The sequence below is a fragment of the Chanos chanos genome, chromosome 2 (assembly GCF_902362185.1).
Source record: "Chanos chanos chromosome 2, fChaCha1.1, whole genome shotgun sequence".
Classification (NCBI taxonomy): Eukaryota; Metazoa; Chordata; class Actinopteri; order Gonorynchiformes; family Chanidae; genus Chanos; species Chanos chanos.
Window position 1 is genome coordinate 23,583,565 of NC_044496.1, and position 12,818 is coordinate 23,596,382.

The 12,818-nt window shown below is 41.3% G+C and overlaps 1 protein-coding gene across 2 annotated transcripts in view; it reads left to right on the top strand.

Moving 5' to 3' along the window:
• Positions 1–12,818, top strand: part of cd276 (CD276 molecule) — a 65,104-nt gene that overhangs the window by 29,590 nt on the left and 22,696 nt on the right. For both annotated transcript variants that reach the window (XM_030765881.1, XM_030765880.1), the window contains exon 5: positions 9,458–9,592. In XM_030765881.1, the coding sequence (XP_030621741.1) occupies positions 9,458–9,592 (135 nt within the window). The remainder of the gene's footprint in view (positions 1–9,457; positions 9,593–12,818) is intronic.

A 12,818-nucleotide genomic window follows, 5' to 3' on the forward strand; every position in this document is an offset into this window, starting at 1 on the left:
ATCCACAAAGACCTCGTAATGACTTTAGTCTAGCTCTTGGTTTACTTAACAACACATTCATTTCCAAACATGCATTCTTTCACAGTTTGGAGGGTCACCACTGGTGAAATACCTCTTCACCGGACAGTCTTATGTTGTTAAATGTTAGCTGCAGAGAAGAGATGAAAATGAAACGAGAATATATTTGTAAGGCTTTAGTTTGGCTGAGATTACACAGCAAGGACCGGTGAGAGTCTTCTGGAGAGAGGTGAAAGTCTCATTGGGCAGAAGTTTGCGTCACACTCTCTAAAAGGGGAACTGCTGCGGAAGAACCTCCAAGATGTCCCCGATTTATTTGAGTTGTAAGAAGGACTCGTTTACATTTCCCAAGTGCAAGCAAATTGCCAAACAGTACGAGGGTCCCTGAAAATGTAGTGAAAATGGATTTTTCTCAAGGTGATTTCTCTCTCTCTTTTTCTCTCTTTCTCACTCTCTCTTCATCTCTCTCCCCCTTACTTTCTCACTCTCTCTCTCTCTCTTTCTCCCTCTCTCTCTCTGTCTTGCTTACTTGCTCTCCCTCTCTACCACCCCATATCTAAAATTCAAGGTTGTGCCTTACGAACGCGTGCCTGAATATTCTAGCGCACTGTAATTGTTTATGTATATGTTTATGAGGTATGTGGAGAATGTGTGTTGGCTGCAGCGTCGCGGTGGTGGATGCTGTTGGTGCCAGGCTCTTACTGTGCTGTGCTGGGCTATGTAACCTCTGTCGAGTGCTATGGGGGAAAATGTGCGTTGCTGTTTTATAATGAGAGCCAGAGGCAGCGCCACGCACAGGCATGTCTTTTGAAGAAATCCTGTCATTATATAATCTCCCCGCGCTGCCGAACTGGATAAGACACACTTGATTCGGAGCGTACTCTTTGAACTGGGGATTTTGGAGGGATATGTGCGATGGAATGTCTTTGCAAGGAGGATACATATGATTTTTATTTTTACGCACTGAGAGTCTGTGACAGGGCTCTGCCATAATCAATTAATTGAGTAATCTGTCTGTAGAGGGGAGAGAGAGATGTTGAGAGGAGTAGAAAAGTGTCAGTTTGTGCATTGGTATGCCAGTGAGTTTGAGTACTGCCCAGGGTGGCTGTTCTTTATGGGGATCATGGCTGAGATGTACACTCTGTTTAATGGCATTTACTGTAGTCCATATACCACAGTATTCTGATATAGTGTACACTACTCCACTTTTCAGTTTTCTGTAGTTTTTACTATATCTGGCCAAGTCCACAGTACAAAGTAGAGTTCAACAATGTGATGCAACTTTCTTTGGAACTTGTGCGCTTTGATTCACACTAAAATGTGAATGAGAAAAGATCGCACAAAATTAATTTGGACTGTGTGATTGAAGACCACCACATATGTCTTAAGACCAGCATATTGCAGGGCTTTTAAAAGTCAAGAAGGACTCTTTCTCAGAGAGGGTTTAAGGAGCGCCCCCCCCCGCCTCCTCCCACACCCCAAACCCCTGTCAAATAAACTAGACATAGTTCACACAATAACAGTCAGATTGGCAGCCATCCTGCTGATAGCTGCCACTAGCAATCACCGCCTACAAGTCTTCACCCCGGCGTAACTGGCTCCTGTTTTTAACTAATTAAAAATTTAGAGAACACGACATTTTAAACTGATTATTGCGCCCCAAAGTTTGCTTTGGCTGTTCCTGATGGCTGGGGGGGAGGGAAAGAAAAAAGAAAAACGCATTGAGACCAAATAGAGTAGCGGAAAAATCAATAGTCCAGTCTGCCTCCGACATCTTAATGTCAGTGACTGCAAAGAGGAGGTCTGGAAGTGATGGAGCCCTTGTCAGTCAGGGGCTGTCCGGCAGGCTCTTACCGAGCTCTCTGGAGGAGCTCCAGTAAGCCTCGCCGTTGAAAGGGGGCGAACTGACCACAAAAGGCTTTCCAAGCCCTCTTCATCAACTCTCAAAGGCTCTTCATCCACGGTCCATTTTCCCAGCTCATCTTCTCCTGCTAACGAGGCAGCTTCGATGTGTTTGCTTTGAACAGTACATACGCCTAATTAGCTGTCCTGCTGGGTTTAGTGTTTTATTTTTTTTTTTAATGCTGTTTTTCATACCTTGAAAACCGAAGAGAATCAGAGAATGGAGTCAACTCTTCTGGACAAGATGCAAGTCAGGTGGGGAAGTGAACTAAAAATCTACACAGAGTGGGCAATTTAATAGGTACACCACCCTGATTATAAAAAATAGACAGTTCCTTCAGACAGTGACTCATGATCTTGGCTTGCTTTTCAAAGCAGTATCCAGTTACTGTTCAGCTGAAGGTAAGAACTGGCAAGACAACAGACCAAAATGACTTATACACGCATAGTGCCAGTATGTGTGAAAAGGCCTCCCCCCTAGGGTTGCCATGTATGGCACTGTCTGGGCTTTCAGAGAAAGGTGTGAAACAACAAACACACATAAAACATTCAGTCAGTGCCTCGTTGTGTTGTGGAAAACCATCAGAGCCATTTTAGTGCCTTGACCTGATCTGAAACCGGCCTAACAGTTTTCAATAATGTTGTTTTAGTTTATGAAGTCATTCAGCTGTTTGAACTCTGCATGTCCTGAGTTTGTGCTCAGAAAGGGTCTAAAGGTACTTAAATTTGATTGTTTTTCATGAGTCATGGCTTGACAAGACCATTTTTAAGTGTATCCGGAAAATTATTGTTTCTGAAATGTGGTTTATTATGTCTAGCATGTCATAAATTAGCCTGTGAAAAATCGTTGTTGAAAAGCTTTTGGAACAGAGTCCAAGAGACAGGTGGGGGGCATTTTATGTTTGTTTTTTTTTTTTCCACTTAAAAACTTTTTGACTTTAATATTGATGTGTTGGTGAAAGTCCATTATTTTAGTTGCTGTTTTCTTGTTACCTTTTCAAAGGAGCATAGAAAAAACTGTGGCTTTTATTGCACTGTTGGTATATTTTGTTAGCAGATGTACTGCTGTGCAGCTAAATACATTGAGCATTTGTATGGATGTTTTAAAAGATGGCTTATTGATCCTGTGCAGGAAGTGTGACACATTCGCAGTGTATTTACATGGCAATGCTCCTACAGTTGAGTGCTTTCCCACTTAGACCTGAAGTTAGACCTTTCCGAATAAAGAGTGGAACTGGAATGCACTTTTTCTTTTTTGCCCAGTGCTACAATAACGTTTCATTAATACAAGGCTCATTTAGGGGAGTTAAGGGATCTTATGTTTATTACTGGTGGGATTTTGCTAGGCATTGCCAGCTGAGTCCAGACAGTCATTGGCAGCTCCGTGGTGTTTATCTGCATCATTGGATTCAATAGGGTTTGGATGTGCTGTTTTGAGCAGTTTTCATGGAATGCGCATGTGGTTCTTCATGTCAAAAGATAATAAAAAACCAGCTATGATTTTTCCAACTGAAGATGAATGAAATACAGACATAACAATATACCATTTTAGTTCCATGCAAGCTGCATAGAGGACTCTGTATGTGCACTTAAGGTTGATTTGTTTTGGAACATCAAGCAGCATTGCACATTATTTTTACCTAAAGCACATGTTGTCTTGGTCCAGCGCTGTACCATGTTGTGTACTCACCTCCTTTTTTCACAGAGTGCTTCATTAAGATTTAGCAATGTTGTCGTCTTAAAAGACACATTGTGTGAGGAAAAATATACTGAGGCATCGCAGAGAGAGAGAGAGAGAGACAATTCCCCTCTCCTGCATTCTAATGAGACAGCATTTCTGCTATTTCGTTTTAAAGCAATTCACTGAAATGCACAAAAAAAGGGAAGAGGCTGCTGGGAAAAGATGCTGACGGGACAAAAGGCATCGCCCATCCATCTCCGTTTGCCAAGTTTTCTTGCTCCCAGCATGCACCTTGTCCTGCGCCGGAGACATGAGCGCGCTGATAGGCCAGATCCTAGTGCTCTGTCAAGATCTGTCCTCCACCAAAGTTTGATCATCTTCTCCCTGCTGTGATGAAAAGCAAATGCTTTTAGTCCAAGACAAATCCAAAGTCATTTATTCAATCTAAATCCCTCTAAAGGAGAAAAAAAAAATCTAATCTTCTCCGTTCTTGTGTCTTCCCATTTAGCTAATCCGTGTCCTCTGACATTTTTTGCTTGCAGTCTCCGTGATTGCATTTATTGTTATTATTGCCAATCAGAATGTGCTGAGGTCCCCTGGTGGGTTAGTGGAGGAGACAAACGGAATAAATTGATAAATGAATAATAAACAAATTATCTCACAAATGTCAGTGAGTTCCAGGAGGAGTACTCTGTGATTTGCCTTACTCGTTTATGGTAGAAGCACAACGCAGCCTGACTGTGAGAATATGTATACATAGCCAGAGCAGGCTGAACACGGACAGCACTGGCTCATTGGCCATATCTCTGAGCACATATGGTACCTTTTTGTGCCTGGCATCACACAGGGTTATTGGAAAAGACATTAATTGGGCTGCACTTTGATTTGTAAGCTATACATAGCATCCAGAAATGCTCAGAGCAACGACTGTCTGTTTCACTTAAGTTACTTTGTACATAAAAAAAAGCAAAAAACAAAAACCTTTTTAATTGTATTGTGTGATTGTAGGTGACATGCAATAAGAGTACACTGGATCTGAATTATGTGTGGTTTACAGCAGCAATTTTGAAAGGCAAAAGAGAAAAACAAAAACCAACAACAACAAAAATAAAATAAAATTAAAAAAAAAAAAATATATATATATATGTGTGTGTGTGTGTGTGTGTGTGTGTATGTATGTATGTATGTTGTGGCGGTAGTGGGACTGTTTTAATGCTTTAACTGTTCAGGCGCCATGATATCCACCACCACTCAGACAGAGTAGTTAAAAATAAATTTATTATAATAATGAATATTAATGATGCTGGCTTTAGCTATAGTAAACCAAACACCACAAACACAGCTATTTATTTATTTATTTATTTATTTATCTAAAGAAACACATTCCAGACCACAAGCTTCAAAAGATGTGTTATATTCCATCATTCGGTGCGCGGTAACAAAGTCTCTTTTGGGTTAAACGAAGCGGTCTTCTGCTTCGTGAAAGGAAGATGGGGAGAGAGAGGACAAAACAACAACAAAAAAAAGAAAGGAAAAAAACCCCTTTTCTTCAAGGTCCGTTTCAACAGCCTGCTTTCAAAAGAAACAATTTCAAACAATTTTAAGATCAAAAATTATCATACGCAGGATTCCGACTTTTAGAATTTCCGTTACATAATTACATTAAATATACTTTCATCGCAACAGTAATAGGGCAACCCGGGCGCCATAGGAAAATAAAAAAGAAAATAAAACAAAATTTAAATAAACGAGAAACAAAACAGCTATCCCAAGGTAAAAACGCTCCCGGAAGAAAACCTCAGCTGTAACCCAAGGTCACGCTTCCTAAATGAACGGTCAACTATAGGACCGGACTCAAAAAAAAGATTTGCCACACCGCTGTCTTGTCACCTGCTAAATACGATAAACAATTCACAATAGAATCGTAAGCAGAAAACGATCACGGCTTACCGGTGCTAAAATGAAGAATTCAAAAGGCCGCAGAATGAAAAAGCCGCTCTCTCTACAACACTCAACCAGCTAAACGCGACCGGACAGCGCAGCAACCCAAAGTGCACCAGGGGCACACAGGTGCGACACACCAGGTAGAGGAAGTGAGGGAGAGAGCGCAATGTTACCTGGGCCGGTATTTATAACTAATGATCATGATCCGTATGCAGATGCCATTTTTTTTTTTTTATATATTTTATTATAAGGAGACATGGCTCTTATCGCCACAATGTATCAGGGTGCCACACTATCAGGGTGCCATAAACCTGTAATCTCAGACACGCTTAATTGGATGATGCCATTCCATTTCAGATCCATAGTGCCCCTAAGGCCTCCTTCAGGGTTTATTTCAATCCCTTTCAGACCGAACCATCTCCTCTGCGATGTGCCTTCATCCCTCTTCATCCTCTCTGATCATCGCTCACACGCCACGCTCCTGTTTCTACTCCTGCTTCTCAGCCCCGTGTCTGCTCAGGCTCCCATAAGACCAGGAGGAACAGTGAGCCTGCGGGAGCTAGACCCTTACTTCTCTCTATCGGTCTTCCCTGTCTCGACGCAAACAGGCCCCGCGGCTATGGTCCCGCTAACAGCCCTCTCCCTCTCTCCCCCCCTCTCTCTCTTCTCCTCTCTCTCTTCTCCTCTCAGTAACAGCTCTAGTGAAAAGGTGGCTACGGCTGCCGCAGCTTAAAAAGGAAAAGTCAGTAAGGCCACTTTGATCCTCTCACTTATCAGGAATAGCAAAGCCATGACGACAGTCTGGGAAGTCATCCGAGTACTTTATTCTTCCACGGACACAGACATGAAAGGGATCCGTCGGAGGTAAACGCCACCAGAGCACCCTCCGCTCTCACGTTCGGCTTGACCCATGTGAGAGAAGGAGCGTTAAAGACCTGCCTCGCTTGTTCTCCTGCAAGTCCTGTTCTTTTAAACTGAGAACAGACGAGGGGCTTGTCTTAGTGCCGGTGTGGGTCTGGGACAGACAGACTGCGTGTCATGGCGGTATTTCATCATGTTCTCATTTGTTGCTGCAGAAGGTGTTTTTTTTTATTATAATAGCCTTCTCTCCATGGTGTATCCAGAAAGCAGAAAAAGCCACGGAAGAGCCTTCCCCCAACTGCATCAGTGTCCCCAGTCAAAAGTTTTTGTAGTATAGTTATGGATTCATTACTGGAAACAGGCAAAAAACTTGAATTTGAATTTTTTAAAAAAAGATTACCAAACACTTGTAGTATGTAATCCCATTCCTGTAGGCCCTGTGTGTGTGCTAGTACTTTCTGGAATTTCATTGATAACTATAAGTTATTTAATGTCATCAAACTGCTCTTACCTGGCCCTCCAAATCTCAAACAGCTGCTAATGGATTTGAAATGAAATCTGCTTAAAGCTGGCTTGTATCTGCCTCCCTGCTATGGAGTCAGTCACCCAGCCATTAAACTCTGATCCCAAGAGAGGACATTAGGAGACTTAGTGATGTGATAGTGTAACTGAAGCATTCCATCTTAAGCTGACCGGGGAGAGAGAGAGATAGAGGGGGCACAGAGAGTGAGAGAGAGAGAGGGAGTGAGGAAGGAAGAAAGAAAGAGAGAGAAGGAACTGTGGAGGATGGGTAAACAAAGCCATTAGAGACAAATCTATTGTAGAGGAAAACAAAATCACATCATCAAACAGCAGAAAGAGAAAAATATGATCCCAAAGGCCTCTGGGGCATCAGTGCAGAAATGATAGCCAACGACAGCATTTGTCTTTATCAGCCTGGCCTAGGTGAAAGAGAGAGAGGAAAAGAGAGAGCAGTACTAAGGACAAGAATGAGAGAGAGAGAGAGAGAGAGAGAGAGAGAGAGAGAGAGAGAGAGTGAGTATGTGTGTGTTATCAGCCTGACTGAGGTGAATGAGATTTCTCCACTTAGCTATTCACAAACATGGACTCGTGGTCACCTTTTCTGAACCAGAGCAATGACTTCAGTCATGTGATATCTTTTCCTCTTTTCGAACTGACGTTGTCCAGTAACCCTTGAGTCAGTCATTGGAAACACATGGGGTTGTTTCTACTTGGTGAGATGTATTGTTGACTTTATGAGGTACTTTATGAGAACTGGTACGTAGACTAGTGTATTAGTACAGTTGCAGGTAGACCAATAGTGATTGGTCTAGTGGTTGGTTGATCATAGTCTATATACTTGTAAAAAGTACATCTCTCATCACCAGGTTGTTTACCTGACACTGTGGGGATACTTCAATTTGTTTGTGTGCGCGCTCGCGTGTGTTTGTGCACGTGTGTTTGGTGGTATGTGCACGTTTATATGTAGCCTGTGGTTCATCTTTTGCCTCTTTTGTTTTAAACAAAAACAACATAATAAGGGAAATGGAATGATATCATCAAATTCTGTAAAGAATGATGTTAGAGAAAGAGAGAGGCAAACAAAATTGAAGAGAGAGAAAGAAATGAACGTAGCTCTCCTATCCCGGCGGCATGTGTTCCATTTGAACACATTGACTGTGTTTGATTTTACTTATGATGCTTTGATTCCAAACAGGCACATCAGAAGCTGTCCCTGTGACATCCTTACCCTAACCTTTGATTGTTATGTGCAGCTTCATCAACCCAAAGTAGCACATTTGAACTGTTAAAGCTCATTCTGGGCCGTGGACATTCCCCATTGTTCTGTCCAATCCTCAGCTTGTTTTATCACCCACATTGCCACGTTTTTGCACTTCCTCAGCATATGTGGTGGGTAGCATTTCTTTTGTCTATTTTTTTTTTCCTGTTGTTGTTGTTGTTTTTTAGCCTCTTCTCTCTAAAAAAGAACAATGGATCTTGCTGCCCTCCTTTTGGCTCTGTAATATTCTCTCTTTCCTCACAGCCTGTGCCAAGTTGCTATAGAGATACTTTGTCATTTCCCCCTATTCGCGAGCTCATTTTTTGACTTTGTTTTTCAATTATCTTGCTGCGGTGGGCGAGAGGATGCTGGACTGTTTGTATTGTAGCCTAGCCTCACAGCTATTTAGGGAGACTGTTGTTCTTCCTTTCCCCTCCTCTTCCTCACTAATACCCTGGGGAAATTTGAGGGAGTCTGCAATATCTCTGTGTCTTACCAACCTTTTTGTTTTAGGCTGTATTTTTTTCACCCATTCCCTGTCACTCATAGTAAAGCTTAATTGTCTCTCTTGTGTGAGATATATATCCTATATCACTGGATAGGCAGTTGTCAGCTTCAGAGTTAAAATAACGAGTCTGAGATGTTCTGGTTTGAAAAGTGAAAGAGAGAAAGAGAGAGAAAAGCCGTGATGGCATAAAACAGACTTTAAGCGTTCTTTTGGGCATGTATCCTTTTCTTCTGTGCGGAAAGCAAAGACAGCACTGAATGAGTGTGGACTTTACACTACACCTGCCTGCATTAGCAGAGTCAAATGAAGTCTCAAAAGGGACAAACCGTGGTAGATTTGAGAGCCATGTCTTTTCACCTCTTCACTTCATCACATACATTAAGCAAAGTATTGTTACCAGTATTAAGCCTGACCAAACTGATAATGATTATAGTCATTTCATGTCATGAAAGCATTTTATGATAAGCCCATACACTTCTGCTTAAACTGATGATGATGATGATGATGATGATGAGTACGAGGAGGAGGAGGCTGATGATGATGATGATGACGATAATGAAGAGGCAGATGATGTTGATGAAGATGATGGAGACGATGATAACATGATGATAATGATAACATGATGATTGCAGTGATGCTGAATGTAATACTAATGATCTCTCTCCCTCTCCCCTCCTGTCTGTCCGTCTGTCTGTCTCTCTCTCTCTCTTTCATGCTTACATGTCTGTCCCTCTGTGTCTCTCTCTCTCTCTCTGATTCGTAGCCCAGAGTATGGTGTTTCCTCCGGTGGCACTATGGGTAACAGTGGGGCTGGCAGTGTGTCTGCTGGGCCTGCTTATTGCCCTGGCAGCCGTCTGTGGCAGGAAGATCAAGGAGAGCTGTGAGGAAATGAAAGCAGGTGGGCGTCTGTTTTACACTATGCCAGTCTTCCAAGCATACAAAGAGACACCACTATGGAGAACTATCATATTTTCAGTGTTTAATTTCATTTTGTTTAAATATCACCTTATAGTATGTGCTACAACCTTGTGTTTAAGAACAGATAGTTTTTATAGACTCTTACTGACTATAGACAGCTCAAGGCCATCATGAATCGATTATAGAAAAAAAAAAAAAAAAAAAAAAAAACGAAAAAAGGTTTTAGACTGCAAGGATTTTTATAAAATGTGATTTAAAACTTGTGCCTGTTAGTCATGTGTGACGCACTGGTGCGGCCTTCTATACCTCACACATGATCCACCTACTCACACCTTTCGTCAAATGAGTTTTCATACCTTGACCATCAAATTTACTGGACCATTACTGTGGTGTGTTATCACTGAATTTTCCAGAAACGTGTAAAACTGGAATCTCAAAAGTAAAATAAACAAGCGAATAAAGAGAAGTAAATAAAATAAAGCACTGTCTGTCGTAGGGTGTTTGGATCAGGGAATATTTAAGGTGCTTGAAATCACATTCTCAGTGATGCTATGCAGTGGGTAAGCTTACAGCAAACGTGGTCAGCACGATTGAAAACGCGATTTCACGGGTGAAATCTTGTAATTATCAAATAGGGATCAGAGGAAGGACATGCACATTTCTGTTACCACGGCGATGCATTGCTGACTGTAGAAGCATAAAGGTGTGAATGTGCTTTCTCAGAGACCTTGAAATAATCCCACTCAACAATTCAAACACAGCAAAAACATTCTAGCTTGGCCTATGCCCACACTTTTTCAGATGCATATTAAATCACTGATTGCTGGAGCCTACCTTGGAAGACTTGAAGTTTATTTTAACACCATGGTGTCAGAGGTCTAAACGTAGGTTGCAGAGGTCTACACATGCACTCTCCTAAAATTAGCACATTGCTTTGGAATCTCTGACAGAACAGAGCAGTAAAAACAGACCAGACTGAAATGAACTACCCTATCTTTGATTAGATGGTTCGCTCCCCATATAGTTTAGATTCAATGTGCATCTGGGTTAGTTTTCAACATTTATATTTTTGTTGTGAATTACAGTATTCAGCAGTGTTGATGTGAACTGGTTGGTGAATCTGCAAAAAGGAGAGAGCCATAGAATATATTTAATGTTGAAAATTAGTGTTTCCGTGTAATTTCGACCATACTGTAATTAAATTCAGCACTAAAAATATGTTAAACTCATTATGGAGGTTCAGAATACCACTTTCACCTCTTTCCTCTCACCCACTGCCACCCGCTGTAAACTCCGCAGGGTCAAAGCAAATATTTAAATGTTTAGCATAATTTTCCAGTTCACCTCACGCACGACTAAATCAGTTTAATACCAAATGATCAATATTAGACAGCAAATACATGCAACTATTAAAGGAGGGGAAAAAAAACACTATGTATGCATTTTTTTTCACCAATTTAATGAAAAGCAGTGATCCCAAGCCAGTTCTTTCACTTTTCATCATGTAAAGGAATGAATACAGCCGTCTGAGCCTAATGCTTAGTGAGAGTGTCTCCTGCTGTGTATTAATCTCAGGTATTGCATTTTTCACAACTATATTATCAAATTCCTAAAAATTATTTAAATTATAAACCGTTGCATGTAAACCTTTGAGTCCCAAGTAGAGGAGAGAGTGCTGTATCACCTTGTGCACTCCCAAAGGAGTATTTTTCTTTTCTGTTCTTTTCTTTTCCTTTCTTTTCTTTTCTTTTGGTGGATTAGTTCAGAGGAACAGTAAGATCTACCTTCACCACAGTGTGGTTTTAAGCCAAGATACAATGAGAGAAGGTTATAAAGATAGGAGGATGGCTCACTTGCTGGTAGTTTAAAGTCAGATTCCCTCCAATCTCCAAATGCCTCCCTGAATGAACACCAAATGAAATGTGTAATTGTCATGCACACATGGTGGAGTAGAGACGGCAGGAGCAACGCAAACGACAGCTTAGGGATGAGAATGCGTGGCGTGAGGGAGCGAGACATCTGAGCAGAATGCTAAAAGCCAGACACTGTTTATATGCAAGCCTTCCAGACACTTGTACCACTTTTTACTGCTTCTGGAACTTCATTAAGTTGTGGCCTAATTAGTCACACCAAGTAGCTTGGGACAGCAGAGACCATGTGGAAGCGGGAGAGAGAAAGACACAGAGATAGACAGAGACTGAAAAAGGAAAAAAAAGAGAAATTAAACTTTAGGCCTTTGCATTATGGGAGGCCACCGTCCCAACTGTACTGAGCTGTGCCCAGAGGGGAGGAGACATTTAAACTGCTTGAATAATTGAGTCGTTGAATGAGTCAGTCAACCTCTGTCTCTGCCTCTTGGGTTGGATGTGTGCATGTATTTTTTTTTCTTTTGTCATGTGCAGATGGAGTTATCTGAATAAGGATGTAGAAATTTTGAAAGTAGGAGTGCAACATACATCTGCCGTTGATAGAGGTGGAAGGAAGTAGAAAGGCGGAGCCTAATTGAGGCTGTCTTATCTTTTAATGGTGTTCTTCGCTATGGCCAGATTGGACTTGACTCTCTCTCTGCTCAGATTGCAGCTAGTGAGGCTAGCGGGGTCAGAAGTAGTCCAAAGCAAACTAAGTCATTTTTCTTTCCTGTCATAATATATACAGGAAGGTGGAAGTGTCTGCTAACAGGATTGAACAGGAGACCCAACTGGGCTGTGATTAGTTTGGCTGTGTTAGGTTCTCTGTCTGGCACAGTAGTTCTCTTTTCTTTCTTTTTTTATTTCATTCCTTCTTGTAATGAATGCACAGCAGACTTAACCCCTTCCTAATCCTTGTTTTACATTTGAATGAATGTCATTAGGTTATTATTTGTCATGACAGGGTTCTTTTGAGTACAGATAGGATGAAGGTCATTTTAATATGGAAGTGGAGTCATTTTAATATCTTAAATCAACCTCATAATCAGTTCATGTTAAGACTTATGTGTTTGTAATTCAGTTTCTGTTATTTTTTGCCATCAAATGTCTATTGGAAAGACCAAACAATATACGACAAAGACATCACTGGGTTTTAAACAACAAACTAAGTAGAGAAAGTAAAGTATATGTCAATACTAAAAAAAAGGAGCAAATCAAAAGGTACATGGTGATGCCAACTGAAACTAAAAAACAAAATCAAAACACGAGCAAAAACACCCACCCCATCCACCCCAAAAA